We start from the raw sequence: 25,946 nt of genomic DNA on the forward strand, positions 1-25,946 counted from the left end.
AGCTCTAGCTTCTCATTACTTTATGACAAGACACAGAAATTCACTTTACTTTTCATTTAAGCTTTTCTGCTCCAGTTTATAGATGTATGCCTTCACGCTTTTATTCCCTTCTCGCTTCAGCCGTACGTAATAAATGATTATAAATTTTCACATTTGACCACCTCTCTGCTAGTCTCATGCTTAATGCACAAAGTTAGGAAGCTGCAGGTAAAAATTTCTCAAACACTTTTATTTATGATGTTGTCCTTGGTAACGGAAATTTCAATGTACTGAAATGAAAAGTATGATTAAAGGGATACGACGTCCTGACAAGGATAGTAGAGGGCAGCCTTCTATTTCCCACTGAAAATATATAATACTTTTTTGACATCAATTTCATAGAGAATAGACATGGGCTAGTCGTGAAGAGAAAAAAAAGACAAACCATTTCTAACTTCAGCGTTGTTGTGCATTCTTAAATAAAATTTCTCTCAAACATTTCTGAGTTAATAAGCTTCTGAGATGAAAATTATTCAGACAGAATCACAGCTAATTTCCAGTGAGTGAGAGTGCCAAAATAACACAGAATAAACAAAGGAGAAAAGTGATCTGGGACCTACATGATCAGTTTTCTGTGAAATTAAAAAAATAATAATAAAAAAGACACCCCTCCAAGAGAAGTATTCACTACCTATCATTTACTGTTGTCAGACTTCCTGCCATATTCTTACCATAAGGGGAATTATTTACTGGGTTATTTATCTAATTTTTCCTTTTTATACATCTGTAAAGTGCCAGGCACACCTATGGCACTCTCTATATAGTAATTAATAGGTGAATAGTGAATGTTTTATTTTGAATTACATCTGTTTATCTATAAAAATTGTTTTCCATACTGTGTTAAAGATGCAGATATGGGGAGAAAACACTGGAACCACATTAAGTAATCAGAATTTTAATTTCCTCTACATGGAAAATAGGTTACCTAGCATTACAAAAGTGAACTTAAATCTTTCCTGTTAAAGTTTTAAATCAATAGTCCTAATCTAGTATTGACTATCTAAATATGGGATATTAGGTCCAGGGTATATATTTTTGTTAGATGACTTTATCAATTAAAAAATGGCCAACCAGTCATACTAATCACAAAACTCCTCTCACCAAAAATATTCTAATCCTGTTTACAACAATTTATATATGGAAATAAAAGAAATCTGTACTCAAAATTGTATAGGTACATGGAAATATAACTTGAATCAGTATTTCTCCAAAGAATTAAAAATTAAAAAAAATCTTATGCAAATGTGCAATTTTAAAGGAAAGATATGTTCTAAGAAACAATGTATTTTTAGCGACCCAACACAATGATGCTGCTATACTAACTAGTAAACTCTTATCCTTGTATTCAAGGTCTTAAAGCTTTTCTGTTTGGGATACTGACTCGAGTGGTCTAACAGAGGAACTGGATGCATCAAGGAATTGTTAAAATGAAATATGGACCTTTTCACCCCATACCACTATTTCAAATTCAGTCCAGACTGGCAGTGACTGAAAGTTGTTACTAATCTGATGGCTCTTCCGTAGTCTACATTAAATAATTTGTTGGTTTATGTCCAGTTCCCAACAGACATGTGTACACATCACAGTAATCATCCTTCTTAACTGGACCCAGAAAGACCAATGGCTAAACTAATATTTTAGTTGGTCCCTCTAGTTTAGGGCTGAGTTACCTTGACAGGGCACCATGGGGAGGCTGGCACTGTTAGAGCCCATGTTGTATGAGTTGTATAGATTTTTTTTTTAAATGAGTCTTTAGCAGCTTTCAGCATATTAAAAAAAGATTTACTGAAAAAATCCTTGAGCACTGCATCCACTAGTTATGAGAACAAAAGGATATTTTTTTAGAAGACGGCAAAAGAAGTTGTTATACTGCAGATGTCTGTAGTCATTACATTGTTCGGAAAATATTTCATCAATGTATATGCTGAAAATTTTTCAGTCTGTGCTTGTACTTTAACAACATTACAACTTTCTTCACTAAGGGGAGTTGCAAATACTTTGTGACAGATTCCATTTGTTGGTTCGCTATCACAGAACCCTGAAAAACATATTATGTATCATGTCAGTTATAAAAATAACACCACAAATTATAACCAAAATAAAATTACATGGCAATTATCATTTGAATGTCTGTTTTAATCCATTTCAGATTTGCTGTTACTCTGCACTGTTTTACACCTAAAATTTTTATATTTTACCATACAATTACAAATTACTATGGTCATTTAAATTATTTTTTCATAGTCACTATTATAATACCAGCAATCTACATTGCTGAGCACTCTGCACAGTGTCCTCACCATAAGTGTGTTGTATTCCAAATGTATTTAACATTTGCAGTCTGAAACTTGACAAGAAGTGCTTAGAGTGGACATGTGGTATCAATTATGGAAACTAAAAGCATACAGGTTAAAAGTACAACAACAGAGCTCACACTTTCTTTTAACTAGCTAATGTCTCTGACCCCTTTTTACAAAAGCACTTTAATCAACATTATATATATTATATTTTAGCCTCACCATTTAACAGGCTGTAAAAAATGTTTGGTTATCAATTATACACATCAAGTTGATATGCTGCAGAACTGAGGGTCATTTAAACTTAACAATTATAGCTGAAAGTTGGGGAAACCCATATGGGGAGCAAACTGTTTTTTTTTTAAGCTTGCAAGTAAAGAGGAGACAATTAAATTCAATAGAGAGAGTTCCCTCAGCCCACACTTATGAAAAAGTATTGACATTTGCTCAGTTGGTGCTCCAAGATACTCCACTGTTATCTCCCATTCTCTCAGATATTCAAGCCTTGCCCATGCATACATACAAGTGCCAATAACAAAAATGTCACAATCAAGTGATCACATTAGATAAATTTGGTCCTGATCTCACTTTAGGGCCTAATCCAATGCTGGAACAATGGGATAAGTCTGGATCTGGCTACTGATGGCTGGTATGAGATACGGGTCAATACACATAAGTGCTCTATTTGTAATCATAAAATGAGATAATGTATAGGATGCTAAAGCACTTCTTTACATCCCCTTCATCTTATAGGGAAATTGGTAGTTCATGTTCTTCAAAATGATGAGGAGAGATGGCAGCCAGTTAGAAACTATGTTTTTTCTGACCAAAGACCTTTTTAGTGGTCTCTTTTCTCACTTATTATGCCAAATGCCTTGGAGATTACTGATAAGTTTCAATTTTACTGCTTTTCTGCTGAGGTATTTGAAAGAGGATGTCCTATTTCCTCTATTTCATGCAACCTCAATTTCAGCTCGTGCTGCAGAGCAAATGATCGCAAATTGTAAAAATCAGCTTAAGTGTCAAATTTTGGGGGCCAGCACTGAAATCAGACCCCCACCTTCCCTCACCAGAATTGTTTTGATTGCAAGCTAGGAAACTCTCTTACTATTGTACTTGAAATCCCAGGACTGACTTTTTGTTTGTGTACTGTAACTTGGGCAGTAGAGTTAATATGATCCATTCTGGAACTGGGCATTTGACATTTTTGCATGGCTGGTGCCTTTGTAATCCAGGATGGATTGCTGCAGTATCTGTTTAGCTTATTTTGGCAGAATGTAACCATGCTGTGCTATTGTTGCCTTTTCCCTGTTGGATTTGAACCTCTCATCGCAATAAATAAATTGTAGGATAGTGCTGAGGTTATCTTATGGTTTTAGCAGCTCCTTTGCCAAAAGCAGGTATGATACTTTCAACTGGTTCAACAGCTCATTGATGTGACTTTCAAGTCACTCTTTGGGATCAACCTATTGGACAAACAACAGCTAGCTTGGGGGCTTGTTCATCAGAATTTGAAGCTCTGGTGAAGAGCTGAAAACAGCTATTTGTGAGAAAGAAAATACTCATGCACATTTTAATTTGGAAAAAGAAAAATGACACAAAGCAAAGATGATGCACGGTCTCTTGTACCTTTCTCAAAAATTCTTACCCCAGATTGAGCATGTCTCTGAATGATTACGAATGCATTGATTTGACTTCAACCTGAAGTTACCAAGGTTTTATAAGACTGCAGTAAAGCTTTCTTTGCATTAACCAGCCAAGCACATAAACATTTTAATGAACTGTTTTTACATGGATCATTGGGTAGCTCCCAGTCTCCTATAATACAAATCACTGCTCTGTCACATTCAGTTTTCTCATGCAGCCTTTACTTTTTAGTTTACAAAAAACAAATTGAATAGCAGTTCTAAGAGACCTCAGCAAGTATTAGGTTACACAGGTGTACTTCCTAATAGTGAAAATGACTTTGTAATCCATCCCATCTCAACAGCACAGTTTTAATAATTTAAACTGAAAACCTCCAACATCCACAACAATATGTTTAGAAAAGCATGCTTGCTTGTTGTCATCATGCAAACTATTACAGACCAGTATGAAATGAGCCTTGGAAATATTGTCTGAAGCCTTCTCAGTGTACTGCAGTGAGTGACAGTATTGCTATGGAGTGTTTGGGGAGCTAAATTACCATTAATCATACAGTAGGTTGTCTCCCCAAACAGGTATTTATTTTATATTGACCTAAAGGCGGAAATGAATTATTGAAATCAACATCAATGCAGATCAAATCTCTTTGGAATAATTAAATAGCATTAACAAACAAGTATTTTGGTGTATTCTAGTCAACCTTTAAAAAGCAACACGAACAACATTAAATATTTATAGTTATGTTTTCAAATAAGCTTTACGACATATTATGTATTTAAGATTAAAGATTAGTTCTAACACATGATTTAATAATGAATGCAAATTATAAATGAATATTTAACAAACCATATCACGTTTTATGTCTTAACATATCCTCTGCCATTACTGTGACTGAATGAGAAATGGCTGTGTGATGTATTGTCCTGCTGCCTAGGGCCCTGGGTGTTTTCACCTTGATATGGCCTTTAAAATAAATTAATTTGTTAACATTTAAGAACTCTGTGTAACAGCTGACATAAAACATTTATAAGTCTGTTTATGATCTAACCAACCATGCACTAATCAAATAATTTTTTTTTCAAATTTATTTGGCCAATTGTTCCATGAAAAAGATTTGGAAATATTTATTTCCAAATTGAGGTTGGGATTAAACGGTACTAATGGTACCATAAAGATGTTATATGGTGTTAATATAACCTGAGTATTAAAAACATAATGAATTTGCTATTTATGAACCATTAAGTTTTACCTCACCCCTAGAATAAACTTCATACCATTACAGACCTATTAATAACTTTTCTTGCTCTCTCTTTTCTTTTCATCCCTATTCCCCTTCCTTTCTTTCCTCTACATGATCAGAGACACAAATGCATAGACATCTATAGAGTAGGTACAAATAAACCTAGTATTTTATTCTGAACATATTTTCAGTATTTTGTATGTTTAAATTAAAAGACAAACAATTGCACAAAGGAAATAGCATCAGTAAGAGCATATTCCATTCACTTAGTTTTCATTATTATTAGTTTTTAAATGTACTATCTAGCCCACTAAACTAGATTTATTTTAAGTCCATAGATCACCTAAGAGGATGCAAAAGAAATACAAGCTTCCCAGCCTCAAACATCCAAATCCAAACCCAATATTAGATGGTGAAATCCCAGTGATTTAAATGGAGATGCACCCATTGCACCAAGTCTGAGTTTGGCCCCAACTCTCCAGCAAGTTTCTAAAAGGAAAAAAAAAAATTCTATTTCTGTGCAGTGCCCGATCCAAATAGATTGTTATCCTGATTCAAAAGGATTCAGAACAGGCTCAGAAAGAGTTAAAATAGAACTTGATTTCTTTTCTGATATGGGTTGCAACTTTTTAATACTCTGCACAATATTTCTTCATTTTTAGTCTTCTAATTTAAAGGAAAAAATTAAATAGGATTTCCCTCTTACCCACCCCCTGCCCCTTAAATTCTACTTTGTTTCAGTCAGCACTAGAATCTGGCTCCTTAGAACAACAGCTCCCACTCTCCACTTGTGCCATATTACATAGCAGCAGCTGGGCTGCACTAACACAGTTGCCATGTCTCACATGCTGGGGGTATTTTGCCCATTTTTTCACAGCTTTCCCCCCCTCCCCTTCTCATTTTTCTTTTTACCTGTCTCATTTCTTAAATGTTGCTCTCCATATTCTATTCTTGCTTTCTCTCCAATAGCCTCTTCCCCTGAGCACTCTTCTCTCCATTATTCCCGCCCCTTCTCTCACTGTCCATGTCCCGTGCTGTCCTGGCAGTCTACTATTGCCCCCTGCTGTATCTCCCCCACTTCAGAGACATTTATTTGTCGGGCCACTCCTCCCACTCAGAATTTGGCTGTTATCCCCATCAATATTGCCCCACTCCAATGGGGATGCTCTTCTCTCCTGCAGCTTCCCTTTTAGAAGCATAGCTGTTACATAACATAGGAACATAACAATGGCCATATTGGGTCAGACCAAAGGTCCATCTAGCCCAGCATCTTGTCTTCCAGCAGTGGCCAATGCCAGGTGCCTCAGAGCAAATGAACAGAACAGGTAATGATCAAGTGATCCATCCCGTTGCCCATTCCCAGCTTCTGGCAAGCTGCTGTACAGCCTTTTGTCCCTCTCCTTCCCAGCAATAGCCATAGAGTGTTCAGGGAGCTATGCCACGTAGCACCATGTAGTGGAAGGGAGAGGACACAGGGCTTGGGATGGCACAGAGAAGCAGGTGTGCCCTACAGGTTGGGAGTGCCTGCCCAAGGGCCAGAGGTCAAACCCCAGGAGGGTCTCCTCAGCTCTTTGTTTTCCCCAAGACAGACAAACTGAGTTTTCTATGGGTGGCTCTCAGAGAAATCCTCAAAATACTATGGGCGTATCTCCTTTGCATATACATTAAAGATCCCATGGTATTCTGTTCAGAGCTGGGTTTGCCCCAGAGTCCTTGGCCAAAATTTCCATTCTCCCCATAGCTGTGCACCAGGGAAACAATCCTGCAAGGTGCCAAGCAACTTTGCCTCTTATTGAAGCCAATGGGAGTTGAGGGAAGTGAGCAGGGTTGGCTTCTTGGTCCAAGGCTGTAATTGTCACTTAGGAGATGGTAATGCTCCCAGCTTTAAATCTTACAGAAGCCCTCAGAGCACAAAATTCCTCAGTGCTGAGGCACCACAGTGATTGGCCTATTGGAGAGAGAGAGATAGGAGGCACTCAGCAACAGGCAGGATTGAGCCCTAGCGCTATCCACTTTGCTGCCACGTTTCAGTGTCATTGTTTATACTGAGTTTTGGGTTACATTTAGGGCCTTATCCCAAAGTAACATGTTAGGAGAGTAAAACTGAAAGAAGAGGGGGAGAAAAGTGCTTCTGTAGACTCTCATGGGCACTACTGCATTTCTTAGGCCCCAGTCCTGTAAATACTTAAGTCTGTGAGCAACATTACTCAAGGAAGTAGTTCCATTGTGCCAAGGGCTGTACAAACATGTGGAAGATGCTGTTTCATCTCCAATTGAAGTCAACGGGGCTACTCCCATGTGGGAAGTTACACATATGGTTAAGCAGTTGCAGGATTGGGGCCAGGACCATGTCTTATTAAAGCCTTTAGCGCAATGAAACACCAAATATGTTCAGAGACACTGACTGCAATTGTAACATTCTGGCTGGAGAAACTTCAACTGAAACAAATTCCATTGGAATATGCAGTTCCATTAAAATCTGAACATGTTGTGAAATTGGGTAGATTTGTCCAGAATTTCATTTTTGAAGAAAACTAGGTAAAAGTTCTGAAAATGTCAAAATGTTCATTTCAAACGGGCTTCCAGGAACCTATCCTTGCAACAAAGCCCGTTGCCAACTGTGAATATCTATTCAGGGGACAAAATCACAGGGCCTAATCACATCAGCCACACTATCAGAGGCTCATTAACCTGCACATCTACCAATGTGATATATGCCATCATGTGCCAGCAATGCCCCTCTGCCGTGTACATTGGTCAAACTGGACAGTCTCTACGTAAAAGAATAAATGGACACAAATCAGATGTCAAGAATTATAACATTCAAAAACCAGTCGGAGAACACTTCAATCTCTCTGGTCACTCAATTTCTGACTTAAAAGTGGCTATTCTTCAACAAAAAAGACTTCAGAAACAGACTCCAAGGAGAGACCGCTGAATTGGAATTCATTTGCAAATTGGATACAATTAACTTAGGCTTGAATAGAGACTGGGAGTGGTTGAGTCATTACACAAAGTACTATTTCCCCTTGTTTATTTCCCTCCCCCCCCCCCAATGTTCCTCAGACGTTCTTGTTAACAGCTGGAAATGGCCCACCTTGATTATCACTACAAAGGGTTTTCTCCCCTCCCCCCCCCACTCTCCTGCTGGTAATAGCTCATCTTAAGTGATCACTCTCCTTACAGTGAGCATGATAAACACCCATTTTTTCATGTTCTCTGTGTATATAAATCTCCTCACTGTATTTTCCACTGAATGCATCCGATGAAGTGAGCTGTAGCTCACGAAAGCTCATGCTCAAATAAATTGGTTAGTCTCTAAGGTGCCACAAGTACTCCTCATCAAATTAATGTCTCCCAAATTTCTTCCCTCATACACCCAATCTTCTCTGGACCAATTTCACATTAGGATATTTTCCACTTCACTCTGAAGGTTGACTAGAAAGCCTGTTTCATTTGCCCTGCTCAGACACAGAATCTCCTCCCCCTTGAAGATGGTAACAGTGAGATAGCACACTCAGTTTATCACTACCTTCAAGCACAGGTTATAATCTGCTGCAGGCCGATGCACAGTACACTTCAACCCCTTTGGCAGAACTACTTCTCTATCAGACTCATAAGATGGAGGGATATAATTAACATTGTAAATTAACAGAAGGCAGAGAGTTACCAAAAGGAGTAATATAGTCAACAAATTGCCTTGACAGATCACAACACTAATTAGCTCTTTTGTTTCTAACTTGTTATAATCTTTAAGCAGAAAGAAGTTTTGTGGGATCTGGGATTTTTTTTTTTTTTTTTTTTAAGAAAGTCTTTGTTTATTCTGTTTGAAAACTCGCTAATTGACATAGTCTGCTTGTCTGGGTGAATGTCAGATTTATTATTTCTCTGTTGCTATAGGTGTGCATAGCATTTTGCAAACACATTAAAAAAAGAAAAAGGACAGGTCTTTGCCCCAACTTATATGACCAAACACACAGATAAGTCTTAAAAAAATAAACACAACAGAGGGGAACTACATAAGATTTGTTCCTCATGTGTTTTGTTCTTTCCTGATGATGCGCATCTGCTCTAGAAGACGCATGGACTAACCAGCACCACTGGTTGGTCACTCCACAGAGCAGTGCTGCAAGAGTGGCAAGAGCGGCTTCTGAGAAGTCACTTGGGGAATGACAAGAGTAACCTGTTCGCTTTGGACCTGTTCCAATGGAGTTGTTCCATTGACTTCAAAGGGCTTTGGATCAGCCCTATAGCTTGGAAGGACCAGGGCGCCTGATTCATAGTCTTCCTTCATGCATTGGTGAAAAGTCTCCATTTCTTCATGCATCAGTTTTTCTCCCTCAGCCTTCAGATTTGAGCTCTGTTAACTAGTGAAACAGGGAGCATTGACAAAGTCAAGCCCGCCAAATTATGCAAGACTTAATAAAATAACGTGTGCCATTGTCTACTTAAGCCAAGACCATCAAAGTCAGTTCACCTGTAAACTTACCATGAAATTGGAGTCAGGGTTTCTATGAAATGAGAGTTACGAAGGACTGCTCATGATGCCACCCTGCAATGTGCTTCTGGTTACAGTCTCTCCTCTCAGAATAAGCAGCTATACCTGTGCCCAGGATAAAAAGAAATAAGCAATGTAGATGTAAAATACAGTGTTATTTTAGATCCTCGTGATGGGAAAAACAATGGACAACAATCAAACAGCTGCTTCATAAAAGCAATAATGCTCTCAATATTTTCATATGTAACCCTAGGAATGAGGGAAAACAAAAACAATTCCACCCAGAAGTATAGACAAAGAAGATAATCCTCCCAAAGGAGCCCAGCATGATAAGTATCCACAGTGAGAATCACTGTGATCAGTCAGAAAGGCAGGAGAGTTATTAGCTTAGCCCTGAACCTCCTACTTAATGTGGGGCCAGTGGTGATAGTTAACAGACCCTGGCTAAGGTGACAAGCTTTGGACCTGCTTGAGGAAATCCAATTGAAAAGCAGCCAAGAGGAACAACAAGCTATAGAAACAGATGTTCCAGCTACCAGGATGTGCACACACTTAACCTGAATATGTAGCAAAAATATTATTTTCTAAATATAGTGATTTCATCTCCTCCTGCAGCACAGATATTGTCAAGTATCATTATCTCCAGCTAAAATACTTCCTTCACGTTTTGGAATATATCTTAAACCAAGTAGCTGTCTAAGTGATAGATACTAAATAAAGAATTCAGAGCACTCAATTGATTTTCTGAAGATAATTTCAGCGTATAAGCAAAATGAGGCCAAAATTCAGATCCCGGAAAAACAAAAAAAAATTCCACCCCAAAGTTAAAATACTTGCTAATATTAAATTTAACATAGAAGGTAAAACATCACATCAGAAATTTTTTTTTTAAACTTTCAATTCATGTTTAGCAACTACTGCTGATTACATGTACTCCTATCAACAAGCATCTAACCTACTGCAACAAGGGCATAAAGACTGGCTTGTCAAAAGGCTCTAATTACAGTCAAAGCAGAGTTCTCTCAGATTTAACAAAAGAAGTGTCATGGTCCTGGATAGTCTTTTGTGTATCTCTGGACTCTAATGTGTAGAGGAATGTGCATAGGTCCTCTGGGATGTTAATATCCTGTATGCAGTATATACATTGGGCTATAGCCTTCTTTAGCTACATTTCCATAATTCTCATTAATGTTAATGGCAGTTATATATGCACCTCAGGAGGAGAAAATGCCCCACTGTGTTGATTTTTACACCATAAACACTTGTCTGGTCCACACATTTCAAGCACACCCCTTTTAGGGGCACACAACAGTCCTATCTGGTTGTAGCTAAATTTGTCTGTGGTTATACATTAAAAATAGAATAAACAAAATGTGTATGAGAAAAAGTGATTCCACACATCATTCTATCTTTGAATACAACAAAGACTAGAGAACAGCAACATCTTTTACTAGCAGCTTTTTCTTACACTGGAGTAGAACCCAAGAAATGTACATATTTGGGGAGGGGAGCAGAGTAAATCATTTCCTTTCAATCTGTCAATTACCTGTGTGTTTTATTGAAAAGAAGTTAAATGGCACCATTTTCTTATGCAGCAAAGCTGAAGAGTTGCTAACCTTGGGGACTCCCAAATATTTTTGAAAAGCAAAATAAAAACAAAACAAAACAAAAAGTCCACAACTAATTCTTTTTAAAATCACTTACAGTGGAGGTAGAGGAGTTCAATAAATTACCCTAATTGGGTATTTATATATATTAAAAAAAGCTTCTGTATGAGGTCTTTGAAAACAATATTTTCACTTGCTTTCCGGAAGTAATACCATGAATGCAAAATGAGGAGAAGCACATGAAACCAAAACCTTCACTATGGAATCTATTAGGACTCTTTCCCAGGAAAATTGGAAATAATCAGTGTGGATTCCTCTGGTCTATGCAAACTCAAGGGTGGAGTATGTGTCTCTTTTTCCCTTCTGAACTCACTCCCATGAGTTCTAACTTGTCAAGCCCACTTAATGATACACGTCCTTTCTATATCTCAAGGCAATTTACAAAGTTTAACCATTATAAATCATTGTCAAATTAAGCTTTGTGTTACATCACTTCTTATGAACTAAAAGCCAACCTTGTTTTCAGTGTCTCTGAAACTGGCCCTCTGCTTGATTTAAGCAACCACAAACAATATAGGTTTGTATGTCTTTTAATTTTTGTAACACCTGTAAAAAGAAAAGGCTTTTCCATGCTGCTGCTTCTACTTCGAAAGGGACTCAGTAACCAAATGTGTAACAATTTACCTGCCTTCTTCTACATGAAAATAAATTTAGTATTTTATTTCAGTCATTTTAGGAAATAGCATGTTCTTTAATGTTGTCATAAAGTCTCTAACATTAAAATTTTTTAATATCGTATATTAAAACTTGTAGTGAATAAGTCACCTGCTGTATTAACATGTAACTCAATTTCTTTTCTTCTGTCGATCTTTCAGATTCATCAATTTGAAAATAGGGTTACTTCAGAGGAAAAATATCTGTTCAATATTTTTTCATTTTTAATAACAGTTTTAAAAAGCAAGACATCCAAATATAAAGCAGAGTCTAAAACAAAGTAAACTAACTTCTGAGAACACATACACCATCAAAACAAAAAATAAACAATTTACTTGTAAGGTACCACTGCTCAAAGCTAAGCATCATTTTCATTTGCATTCAGCAACTTTTATAAAGTTCAAATAATGCAGACAGAGGACTCAGTGTCTCTTGCTAGAAAGCACTGACTAGAAATGACTAACATGAAGTTACCATCTCTCTTACAAGAGGCCAGATGTTGAATTGTTTTAAGGCCCCAAAACTAAAATTGATTACATGTGGGTGGACAGCTGGGCCTGCCTGGAGCCGTATTGGCATCAGGGATAGCTCCATGTTGGCACAGCTCCTTGCCCACGTGCTGTTCATTGCAGAATCGGGGCTTTGTTTATAGGGTATTTATTGTAGCTGCTCTAAAAAACAAACTAATCCAACAAAAGAGTTTACAAAAACTCATTTAAAAAATATTCAAACCCCCCAAAATTTTTAAAAAGTTATCTTCCTGCTAAAATAAATTTAAAAAAAGCTTACTGATCTGGAATAGTACAGGTCTAGAAACTTTTGAAAGTTAAATGAGATTTCCTTACTGGAGAGTAATAAATAAATCAATAAATAGGCACTTGAAATTTAAATAGCACTTTTCAACTGTAGATCAAAGAACATAACATAAGAACATAAGAATGGCCATACTGGGTCAGACCAAAGGTCCATCCAGCCCAGTATCCTGTCTGCCGACAGTGGCCAATGCCAGGTGCCCCAGAGGGAGTGAACCTAACAGGGAATGATCAAGACATCTCTCTCCTGCCATCCATCTCCACCCTCTGACAAACAGGCTAGGAACACCATTCCTTACCCATCCTGGCTAATAGCCCTTAATGGACTTAACCTCCATGAATTTATCCAGTTCTGTTTTAAATCCTGTTATAGTCCTAGCCTTCACAACCTCCTCAGTGAACTTGACAGAAAGATGGATAACTTATTATTCACATCTTACATATGGGAAAACTGAGGCACAGCATGATTGAAATGATTTGCAGAAGCAGCTGTCCTATCTCGGGGCCTCTCCTTCTGCCCCTCCACCCCCACGAACATACAGTTCTGTGGTGACCTAGCATCCTATTTTCGAAGTCTCCGACTCAAGGAATATTTCCAACACACTTCTGAACAATATACTAATCCACAGAGACCTCCCTACCAACACTACAAAAAGAAGGATTCTAGGTGGACTCCTCCTGAAGGTCGAGGCAGCAGACTGGACTTCTACATAGAGTGCTTCCGCCGACGTGCACGGGCTGAAATTGTGGAAAAGCGGCATCACTTGCCCCACAACCTCAGCCGTGCAGAACACAATGCCATCCACAGCCTCAGAAACAACTCTGACATCATAATCAAAAAGGCTGACAAAGGAGGTGCTGTCATCGTGAATAGGTCGGAATATGAACAAGAGGCTGCTCGGCAGCTCTCCAACACCACTTTCTACAAACCATTACCCTCTGATCCCACTGAGAGTTACCAAAAGAAACTACAGCATTTGCTCAAGAAACTCCCTGAAAAAGCACAAGATCAAATCTGCACAGACACACCCCTGGAACCTTGAGCTGGGATATTCTATCTACTACCCAAGATCCATAAACCTGGAAATCCTGGGTGCCCCATCATCTCAGGCATTGGCACCCTGACAGCAGGATTGTCTGGCTATGTAGACTCCCTCCTCAGGCCCTACACTACCAGCACTCCCAGCTACCTTCGAGACACCACTGACTTCCTGAGGAAACTACAATCCATCGGTGATCTTCCTGATAACACCATCCTGGCCACTATGGATGTAGAAGCCCTCTACACCAACATTCCACACAAAGATGGACTACAAGCCGTCAAGAACACTATCCCCGGTAATGTCACGGCTAACCTGGTGGCTGAACTTTGTGACTTTGTCCTTACCCATAACTATTTTACATTTGGGGACAATGTATACCTTCAAATCAGCGGCACTGCTATGGGTACCCGCATCGCCCCACAGTATGCCTACATTTTTATGGCTGACTTAGAACAACACTTCCTCAACTCTTGTCCCCTAACGCCCCTACTCTACTTGCGCTATATTGATGACATCTTCATCATCTGGACCCATGGAAAAGAAGCCCTTGAGGAATTCCACCATGATTTCAACAATTTCCATGCCACCATCAACCTCAGCCTGGTCCAGTCCACACAAGAGATCCACTTCCTGGACACTACAGTGCTAATAAACGATGGTCACATAAACACCACCCTATACCGGAAACCTACTGACCGCTATTCCTACCTACATGCCTCCAGTTTTCACCCTGACCACACCACACGATCCATTGTCTACAGCCAACTCTGCGATACAATCGTATTTGCTCCAACCCCTCAGACAGAGGCAAACACCTACAAGATCTCTATCAAGCATTCTTACAATTACAATACCCACCTGCGGAAGAAACAGATTGATAGAGCCAGAAGAGTTCCCAGAAGCCACCTACTACAGGACAGGCCTAACAAAGAAAATAACAGAACGCCACTAGCCGTCACCTTCAGCCCCCAACGAAAACCCCTCCAATGCATTATTAAGGATCTACAACCTATCCTGAAGGATGACCCAACACTCTCACAGATCTTGGGAGACAGGTCAGTCCTTGCTTACAGACAGCCCCCCAACCTGAAGCAAATACTCACCAGCAACCACATACCACACAACAGAACCACTAACCCAGGAACCTATCCTTGCAACAAAGCCCGTTGCCAACTGTGCCCACATATCTATTCAGGGGACACCATCACAGGGCCTAATAACATCAGCCACACTATCAGAGGCTCGTTCACCTGCACATGTACCAATGTGATATATGCCATCATGTGCCAGCAATGCCCCTCTGCCACGTACATTGGTCAAACTGGACAGTCTCTACGTAAAAGAATAAATGGACACAAATCAGATGTCAAGAATTATAACATTCATAAACCAGTCGGAGAACACTTCAATCTCTCTGGTCATGTGATTACAGACATGAAAGTTGCGATATTACAACAGAAAAACTTCAAAACCAGACTCCAGCGAGAGACTGTTGAATTGGAAATCATTTGCAAATTGGATACAATTAACTTAGGCTTGCATAGAGACTGGGAGTGGCTAAGCCATTATGCAAGGTAACCTATTTCCCCTTGTTTTTTCCTACCCCCCCCCTCCCCAGTTCCTCAAACGTTCTTGTTAAACCCTGGATTTGTGCTGGAAATGGCCCACCTTGATTATCATACACATTGTAAGGAGAGTGATCACTTTAGATAAGCTATTACCAGCAGGAGAGTGGGGTGGGGGGAGAGAAAACCTTTTGTAGTGGTAAACACCGATTTTTTCATGGTTTGTATGTATAAGAACATCTTCTGTATTTTCCACAGTATGCATCCGATGAAGTGAGCTGTAGCTCACGAACGCTTATGCTCAAATAAATTGGTTAGTCTCTAAGGTTCCACAAGTACTCCTTTTCTTTTTGCGAATACAGACTAACACGGCTGTTACTCTGAAACCTTAATAGAACAGAACAAGTCAATGCAAGTGCCAGGAATAGAATCCAGGTCTTGCAACTACAGGACTGGTGCCCAACCCTATTCAATCACACCCCTCCCTACTTTGACCACAGAGGCAATGTAATCTCTTACAGACTGGAAACCCATTTCTATGTCACTTAAAACTGGACTAGTTAAAAACATCTGAAACTAGCCTCCTTGGAATGGGTAAGATAGACAAATGGGCTAACTTCTCAAAGCAGGCCTCTACAAAAATGCAAATGTCGAAACAGGCATTTCTGCATGCCCAACTGGTACTTAGCTTATAAGCGCTTTGGAGCAGGGATAAGTTTTTTTGATCTGTGCACCTAGCACAATGGAGTCCTGGCCCTTGACTTGGCTTCCTAAGCACGACTACAATACTAATAAATAAACAGCAGTGAGCCCAAGTACCCGAGCTGCATGGGCAAGAACCTTTCCACACATCTAAGTGATTTTTGTTTTTTAATGTTTTGTAGGCCCAACAGGTGTATCCTGCTTAGAAAATCTAGCTCAATAGGTGTTTTCAGACTCCAGTTTCTATGGCACTTTATAAAGCAACTTAGGAACGAAATTTTTCCTTGCTGTACTTCATCCACATTAGATTCTGATGCTGGAAAATTTTAAAGTATCAAATGAAGTGACACACTGATTCTACAAATTGGACATCTCCATATCCCAATTTGGGTGGGGGGGGCAGGGGTCCTTTCCCCACTTACACCAGCTATTGTACTGTTTCCTCTATGGTTAAAGAGTCACCAGCATTTCCATTAAAGAAGCTTGCTTACAAGGACTTAAAATGCAACCAGAAGATGGTCTGAGTTCAAGAATGAAGGAAAATTTTCACTAAATTTGATTTAAATTAATTTGAAACAAGACCAAATTCAGCCCTGGCATACCTCTAAAAGTGAACCCAGGCAGGATTTGGTCCTTTGAGTACAAACTGTAGTAGTGTTGGGGGTATGAGACTCTCTTCTGCTCTCCCATTACCCAAAGCAGCTTCAGTTTAAAAATGTGAATGTCCCTAATGTGCACCATTGCCTTAAGGATGTGCCATTCGCTCATTAGATACAACTTAATATCTAGGAGCTAAAGTCTTCAGATATCCATTTGGCACGAAGGCAGTATTTGGTGCTCGTGTTAGGACTTTTGGGTGGGCCGGTGGGGAAAAAAAATCACTTATCAACATAACCATTTATTCTGCACCATGATTCTGCACTGTGTGATGAGCTGGCCATAGAATTTGGGGATGGTTTAGGAAGATAATTCATTGGGGTACAGCCAAATTTAATTCCTACTACCACCTCCCCTCACTGTCCTTTGCTGCAGAAGAAAGGGCGCCTAGCTGTTCATGTTGGGGTCTGTGCAGAGTTGAAAAATAGCTTGTGCAACGGACAGTTATCCAAATAAGCCAGAGACATTAGGGTTGCTAGGTCCCACGTCACCAAAATTGTAATGTGCATTTTGGTGAATTTCAGCACTTCTAAGGCACTTTTCAAACACTGTCATAACCCCCGAGTGAGGCAGATAAGTATTAACTGCATTCACAGATTAGGAAATTAAGGCAGCAAGGTTAAATTGATTCAAGTCACGGAGGAGGTTAGAGCCAGAATTAAGACACAGGAGCCTTGTACTCAGTCCGTGCTCACCTCTGTTACAATGCCCATCCTAGGGATCAGAGATCACAGTGTCTGCTAAGCAGACGTGGCTCATCAGCCAGTAGCAGGCCGAAAGCACTCCACAGCCCTACTACCATTGCTCCCCCACAGCCACAAACTGATCCGGAATGAAGATCAAGTGACATTTGGACATGGCTTTCATGCATCCCAGTAAAAATAATTCAGAATCTATTGTTCAATTTATTTTCAAGGCTTTCTCCACCAGAAGGAGGGCTAGCTGTGGCTAGCACATACATTTCTATGTCCACCAAATCAGGAAGCCTGCAGCCACATGCATCAGTACTTTCATGTAGGCTAGTACCTAGGTCAGCTCTGGGGTTTTCTGAGTTTGCTTCTTAGAGAGTTTGTGCCAGTAGATTGGGTGAAGGGCAGGTTTTCTTTCTCAGAGTATTTTCCTTGAGAAACCAAATAGCCATTTGCTAGCTCTTAAGCATTTGTTCTTCCAATGTGCCTCATTCTAGCTTTCGAATTCTGAATGGACTTCCTAGTCAATGATTTCAGCTGCAACGGCCCTGGCTCTTCACTCCCTAAGATTTAGAATATCAATATCCAATGAACAATCAGTGTTCAGATGAAGCTCCAGACTCCTAATGGCTAAACATACGTAACATTATTCACTGAAGGACCCAAGACAGTAGTTACACAATGTTCAACAGTGGTAATAAGACAGATACAGATAAAGCAGAGAAGGGCTGATAATAGAGGGCTCTTTAACTTATCAGATAAAGGCATAACAAGATCTAAGGAGCAAAAGTTGAAGCTAGACCAATTCAAACTGGAAATAAAATTCAAAGTTTTAACTGTAAGGGGAGTTAATCACTAGAACCACCATCCCTTAGTAAGGTTCTCTCTCACTTGAAGTCTTTAAATCAAAATTAGATGTCTTTATAAAAAGATATGTTCTAATTCAAGCAGAAGCTATGGCCTGTGTTAAGCAGAAAGTCAGACTGGCTGATCATAATGGTCTCTTATGACCTTAAAAATCTATTCATACAGAATATTTTGTCCACAATTCTCCAGTGACTAAACTTCTTTGGCTTAGCTATTGTATCCCTTGAATTTCAGCCTAATATGGACCATTCACTGTAGGATACCTTTTATCTATGGATATATCCTCCTTTGCAGAGCCACAGTATATTCTGTCTCTATTGAAAGGTTATTGATATCTCTCTCTGAGATGAAAGAAAAGCTGTTTGCCTTAGTACAGTATTGGTCTTCTTTCTTTCTGCAACAGGATAACCTTTCAACAAATAAATAATAAAATTAAGCTTCTATAATGGGTTACATACTCCGCTGTAAGATGTTATGTAATGTGTTATGTTATTTTATACCTTGCAGTATATGGAACACACATTAATGAAATCAGTATTTTGAGTGATATCATTAAAATACAAATGCAGAATAACTACTCTATTAGAAACCTACAGGCTAAAGTGTCCCTTACAAATTTAGCACCATCCCACTTCATGTTAAACTAGGTATGGTTGCTCATGCACAACTTGATCGTGCTTGGTCCTGAGCTGAAGGTGCTCAGCACAGGATAAGGCTCATGGTGGATAGCATGATGTACTGACCTCAGGCCCTTGCCATACATATAGTAGGTAGAATGTGGTAAGGGCAAAGGACAAGAGAAAATCAAACTCACAAAAGCAAAGGAGTTTTAAATCAAACCTTTAATGTCATTTGTTGTGTCATCATAAGAGAGATGTTTGCTTTCAGCCACTCAAATTGTAGTTTCATGCCTTGATCCGGCTTACAAACAAGGCTTTCCTAGTGAGTTCAGTGGGAGAAAGATCGCACCTAAAAAGCTGAGATAGGGCACTGAGCAATGGTAATGAATTAGGCATTAGTGCCCAAAATACAGTATCTTAATCTACGGATACTACTACTTCTCCCTCCCCCCGCCCCCATCAGACTTTGAAAAAAAATTCTAGAAGATATTGGGTGAGAGACTCATTGAGAGGACCCTGAAAAAAAATGAGCAGTCAAATTCTATAGTTGGAGAAACACAGTAAATTTGAGGATATGTAGCAGAGAGTAAACAACAGCAGTTAAAATTAGATGCAAATACCCACTTCTATTGCAGCAAAGGCAGGACATGTGTATATAATAAATAAATAATAATAATAATAATGATCAAATGACCCCAAAATGAGGCCTTTTATTGAACCTGTTGATTTGTTACTGTAGCATTCTTTCGAGTATTTGTATGTTTAATACAATATCACATTAAAATTAAAACCAACAGAATATTTTATATTTATATTTGAAATACAGATGCAAGATTCTTGCAAATGATTGGTATGTTTAAAGTACAAAGTTGATTGACACATGCTTTCACTTAATGATGGTAATTACAAAGAATAACAACTCCAAGCCACATCTGCTCAATGTAACAATCTTGTAGTGCTGTGCAGATTACATTGAGAGCTGTCAGAAATGCCAATTTTACCACAAATCATGCATAAGCACATTTGTAAGACAAGAAACAGATTAATAAGCATCAACACTTTTCTGTAAACACTTGTTGAAGAGAATAAAAGTTGTTAGCACTGAAGGAAATGATACAACAGTGGAGGCTTTCTCTATCAAGCCTGAAATAAGAAATCACAGGAAGGACAAAAGTGCATGCTGAAGCCATAAAGAACCTGTCCCCCATCAAGGGATCAAAATGTAGAAAACCACACATTCACATTTCATGTGAATAACATTTGATCAAATTCACTCTATCACTTGTGTCACATTTTGACTAAAATCTTCATTTAACACATTCTTTAGCAACACTAGGTTGTCGTACAAACAAGGTGTTCCTGAATGGACCTGAAATCGAGTACCTAACAAATTAAGCAATTCTTTACAAATATTTAATTCCTTTTACAGTAAAATAAGTTTTTGCTGTTGTTTATATTTAAGCTAGGAAAAATAATTCTGTCTGCTATTTTAATCATGTGTAAACTCCGGAAAAAAAAACTGTGTGCGACTTTAAACATGTATTAAAAATATCAGGTAAAAATCAAATGACAATTGAAGTTCAAACCAGTAAATGAAAATAACTGAAATAGCAAATTTATAAATACCGTGAACTTTGTTACCATATCATAATTTTAGGTGCTTTTATTCAAAAGCTGTTTAAGATTCAGGGTCATGTTTTTTATAGCAAAGGGGCATGGAATTATAGCCAGTCAGTCATATGATCTCAGACAAGTCATTAATGTAACATGACTTTGTTTGCTTTTGTATGACACGAGGCATTACAAGATATAGCTAACACACGGTAAAATTGCAGAATAAATAAATAGTATGAATTTAAAACAAAAGATCCTTAAATATGCTCCTCTCAGTAATTTTTTTAAAATGAAAAAGTTAACAAAATGTATTTGTTTGTTGGAGAAATAGTTTTCCACTGAATGTGTGTTGGTCATTTATAAACAGCCAATCCAAGTACAACCAGAACACGCACATGCAATGGAAAATTACCAAATATCTCTTAAATAAATAGATTTGCAAGAAGTCCCTTATATGTACTCATATACATGACTATCCCAAACTCTGAGTAGATAAATTAGTTACAGACTGAATATCAAAATCCATTCATTCAAAAATTAATGCCTTTTTATTTTGCATCATTTGCTTTTAAATCAAATTTTAACCTACCCAGATTTCTGCAAAAGCATTCCTGTTTAAAAAGTGTGCATTTCTTGGTAAATTTGAATCCACAAGGGAAGGATCACAAGAGCTCAGCAATTTAAAATATTAAATCAAATTATTGCATCACTCCCAAGTATTTCACCTGCAAACTATTTATTATTTACTATGTAAATACTAACAAGGCTGAAGTGTAACGAATACAGAACAATGCTACAATTACTCTCATATTTGATGCTTATTCAGTTACATATTTTATTCATGCTCCTCAATCCTTTTTGAGGCCAATAAGGCCAATAAGAAAGGCTCACTGAGACTCTTAGGCCCCATTCCTGCAAACACTTATGCATGCTTTAGTCACCTAAGTAGTCCCAGTGAAGTCAATGGGACTACTCACATGAGTAAAGATAAGCATCTGCATATTGCAGACTCAGGTCCTTACCCTGATTTGTAGCTCTCACTCACCTAATTCTGCCTTTTCGTACGCCACAATAAACTTAGCCATCTACCGGAACTTATATGATGGTTTTACTGGCCAATGTTCACAACAAATAAATCAAGCAAATATTGTCCCACTACCTTCAAAATGTCAAGTTGTGAAGAAGTTATAAAACTTACTGAACATTGCTTCAGAAATGGCAACTAGAAGGATTTAATAAGGTTGTAATGTTATTTCTATCAAGCCATTAACAATAAAATTAACTTTCAGTGATTTTTTACAGTGCCTGTCAAGCAGGAACAGTGACATTATTTAGTCAACTTGCTAGTAAACTCACAGTGTGGCAAGGTTGAAAATTGTTGGACTAGGAGTGCATCAGCCCACTAGAAATATAGTTTGACCTGCTCTGAAGGGTATGACACTTCATGTTTTCTATTTCTATAGGAAGAGATTCTCCTAAGTAATATTCTTATCCACAACAAATATGTAAGCCTGAACAAATTTTTCTCAGAACCAGCTGCTTCTGTGGTATCTTGGCATCTGAGTAAATGATTTGCAGAAATTCCACAGGGAAGGAGGTACTTTAAAGGCTGCCAGGGAGTGTTATAGGGCTAGAAGAAGAGTGAAGAGGCACAGCTGTGACAGCTGAAAGCAGGATAAGCTGCCACTGATCTGTTTCCATGCTTATCACAACACCCATTAATCAATTCCAATCACAGCAGGCCCACCAACTAAACCATACTCCACCTCTCAAAAACGGACTACTCAGCCCTATAATCCTCTTGAAAAATTGTTCATCTGAGGAAAATGTCAGAGGGACAGTGTGTTTACTTTATTAAAATTAAAATTAGTTGGGAATATAAAAATAATAGAAGTAACAGTTAAAACAGCCACAGGCTTTTCTTTTTGGATATCTTATTTTCTGTTAAAATTTCACTTACTAAAATGTTTTGTATCATTCTAAATGAAAGGATCATATTCTACCTCTGCTTTCTGTTGTAAGCCAATCTACAGATACTCATTTTAGACAACCAAACTTCTCATCTATTTATTGCTATTGAAATGCAATCTAACCTTTAGTGTAGCCAATGCAATAGTTAAGCTCTGACAGCGTCATTGAAAAAACCCACCCTCCTAGAACTATGTAAAACATTAACACACTAGAATCATGCTATGAAAATTATGCCACAAAATATACAGAATTACCTACCAACGGTATCAACCAAATCATAACTGAATGTGTTAGATAATGGTGGGTCTGTTTTCTCCTTAACATGTGCGTGTACTTCCCATTAATGTTAACGCTGATATGAATGGGAATTACGTTCTGCACCAAGGAAATAAAAGGACACCCATCCTCAGTGACCATACACATACTAGGCTCAACACTGATACGTAAGCAGGTTTTGAACTAACTGCCTGATGTTTACTCAGTACCCAATTACGGCACACTTGTTCACTTTAAGTACCATTCATGCAGGCAGCCCCATCTTTTGTTGGCTTGCTCCTTAATTTCCCCATCATTAATGTGATTTAGGCCCTTCCTATGCTGACCCAGGGTCTGCCCATGCCAGGCCAATTGCAGCATCAGGACCTTAATGATGTTCTAATGTTATAAATCAGAGACCCAAAAGAAAATTATTGTAAACATATTTCTATCTTGCAACCATTGGGCCATACACTGATGCAATGTGGACATAAGTTCTTCATGTAGTTCCAGGACAATAAGGTAAAGACTTCCATGAACTGTAATAAGAGTTAGAATGGGCTCAGAACTCAGAGTAAGGAATAGAGACTGTTATAAACTCAGAGCCCCTGTGCCCTCTGCCGCACGGAACAGATTTCAGCCTTGTGTTGACAAACTTGATGTTGAGTATCAAGGAAAGCACTTAGGCAGAAGCCTGGATGCTTGAGATCACACGTGGAAGGATTAAATGCACTTTATGAATATCTCTGAAGTGTCATGTTTAAAACAGAGGGAGATTTTCCAAAAGCACAAAAGGGATTTTGAAGCACAAGTCCCGTTAACTTTTGATGTGACTTGTGGTCCTAAATACCTTTGCTACTTTTAAAAATCTCCCCCATCTATAATAAGTCTGTAACTTACCATGTCCTCCTTTATTCAGCTATCATTCCTTATATGAGTAAACGAGTACATATGTTGTAATGGCGTAGAGTCTTGTGGCAGTATTTGGAGGATTGCCCTGGTTTCCACAAAACTGCATGGGTACTTTCCAATATTCCTGCAATTTATAGAACTTCAACACATGCTTTAGCTGATAATTCCTATTATTTACATAGCATCAACACTAGCACTGTATACAGCATGTTCTGATACACCAGCAAATTGAAGATGGTGAAATAATTACTGTAAAATAGCACAGATCATGGTCAGCAACATTTGTACCATTTACACAGGAACAATACGCCACATAAGAGCCAGGCACTGGAGAGTTGTTTATGCATCCTAGTGAATTTTAGGTTTTTATTAATACAAATGTCTCAAATTATCAGGACCTCAGAACTGACCCAGTTTTCAGGCTAATCCATCTCTCCTACCAGGCCAAAACTCCATTAGATCCAACATGCAATACGCAATGTCATCTCAGTATGTAATGTTGATTTATCACAATAATAGTGGCAAGAAATATATCAGAAGCGCACAGTACATACCTCTGCATTGTGAAGATACACATTACATGGTAGCAAGGAGAACCCCCAAATTTCAGAGTTTGGGATCTACTCAAATACACAGTGTAATATTTGCAGGCACTTCTGTGGGTCCTGTTGAAGACTCGTCAGGTAGCACAAGCATCACCACAAAAAACATTGGCACCGCCTTACCTTTTGTCACACTCTCGGCTCTATGGCCTGTTTGCTCATCCATGTGTCGTGGGGGGACCTAGACAATACGCTTTCTTCCTCCCTTTAGTGTCTGTCTCTGGGATATGGATGGCAGCTCTGCTTCTCCCATCTGGCATCTTTGCAGGCCATCTCCATCTGTCTCAAGTTTACCCTGTTAAAATCCACTTCTGTCATGACTTGCTGTACCTCTGTGGTCTGGTTAGAAGGCCAGTTTTGGGGACAGGAACTGAGGTTACATCTTCCTCTCCCTGCTGTGAAGCACTTAAAGCATGGAGAGAGGAACAATTAGAGAGAGCATGTATGATGGCAAGAGGGACCCAGAACAACAAGTGATCACCTCTAACTCACTAGTTTCCTCTCCTAGCCAAGGTGAGAGCTGCAGTCATCTATTCAGTCCCAGCTGCTTAAGACAGAGCCCAGAATTGGAGTTGCACCCTTATATTCAAACTGAAAATAGAATTGGGTCTCTGCTGTAATAAGCCATAGGTTCAACTTTAAGTATTGTTCTGTCTAATGCATTTATCCCTTTGTGTCTTCTTCCATGTCATGTACAGCACGCTCCTGGCACTCTAAGTATTATTACTGCTCTCAAGATGCACTCAAGTATCTGATCTCAATTTTGGCATTTAACCAGTATCTTTGAAGAGAATTACGCTTGTGAATATCTCAGAGTAATTGCTGACAAGGGTTTAGAAAGTAAGTGTTATAGGGGGAGGTGAAGAGCTGGGCTAACCAGGAGTACAATAAATTAGGCAACCTCTTTAGCTATAAAATTTGAATGAGAAGTAGTTTCTGCACCTCCATCTGACTACCTAGGAAACATCATCATAGCAAAGAGGAAAGATTATCTTGAAATTAAAGCACTGCACTTGGAACAGGAAACCTGGAAACAATTCTTAGTTAATCTGTGCCTCAGTTCCTCATCCGTAAAATGGGGATAACAATACTACTATTTCCTCCTCCTTAGTCTATTTAGATTATAAATTCTTTGGACCAGGGACTGTCTTCTACTACGGGGGCACACGTGAACTAGTACAATAGGGTCCTGATCTCAGTTGAGGCCTCTGGGTGCTACCATAATAAAAATAACAAATGATAATAATATGGTGTCTGACGAATCTGAAAAAGACGTTGTCACGGTTCCTCCCCCACTCTGAACTCTAGGGTACAGATGTGGGGACCTGCATGAAAAACCCCCTAAGCTTATCTTTACCAGCTTAGGTCAAAACTTCCCCAAGGTACAAAATATTACACCTTGGACTGGCCGCTACCACCACCAAACTAATACTGGTTACTGGGGAAGAGCTGTTTGGACGCGTCCTTCCCCCCAAAATATTTCCCAAAACCTTGCACCCCACTTCCTGGACAAGGTTTGGTAAAAAGCCTCACCAATTTGCTTAGGTGACTACAGATCCAGACCCTTGGATCTTAAGAACACTGAACAATCCTCCCAA

General features: G+C 38.8%; 1 protein-coding gene across 1 annotated transcript in view; it reads right to left on the bottom strand.

The window, feature by feature from the left end:
- Nucleotides 1–1,714: 1,714 nt before the first annotated feature.
- KIF14 (kinesin family member 14) overlaps nt 1,715–25,946 on the bottom strand; it is a 106,986-nt gene continuing 82,754 nt past the window's right edge. The window contains exons 29-30 of the mRNA XM_073356780.1: nt 9,710–9,823; nt 1,715–2,077 (exon numbers count right to left, since the gene is read on the bottom strand). Of these exons, the coding sequence (XP_073212881.1) occupies nt 9,732–9,823 (92 nt within the window). The 3' untranslated portion in view covers nt 1,715–2,077; nt 9,710–9,731. The remainder of the gene's footprint in view (nt 2,078–9,709; nt 9,824–25,946) is intronic.

The sequence above is a fragment of the Lepidochelys kempii genome, chromosome 8 (genome assembly GCF_965140285.1).
Source record: "Lepidochelys kempii isolate rLepKem1 chromosome 8, rLepKem1.hap1, whole genome shotgun sequence".
Lineage (NCBI taxonomy): Eukaryota > Metazoa > Chordata > Testudines > Cheloniidae > Lepidochelys > Lepidochelys kempii.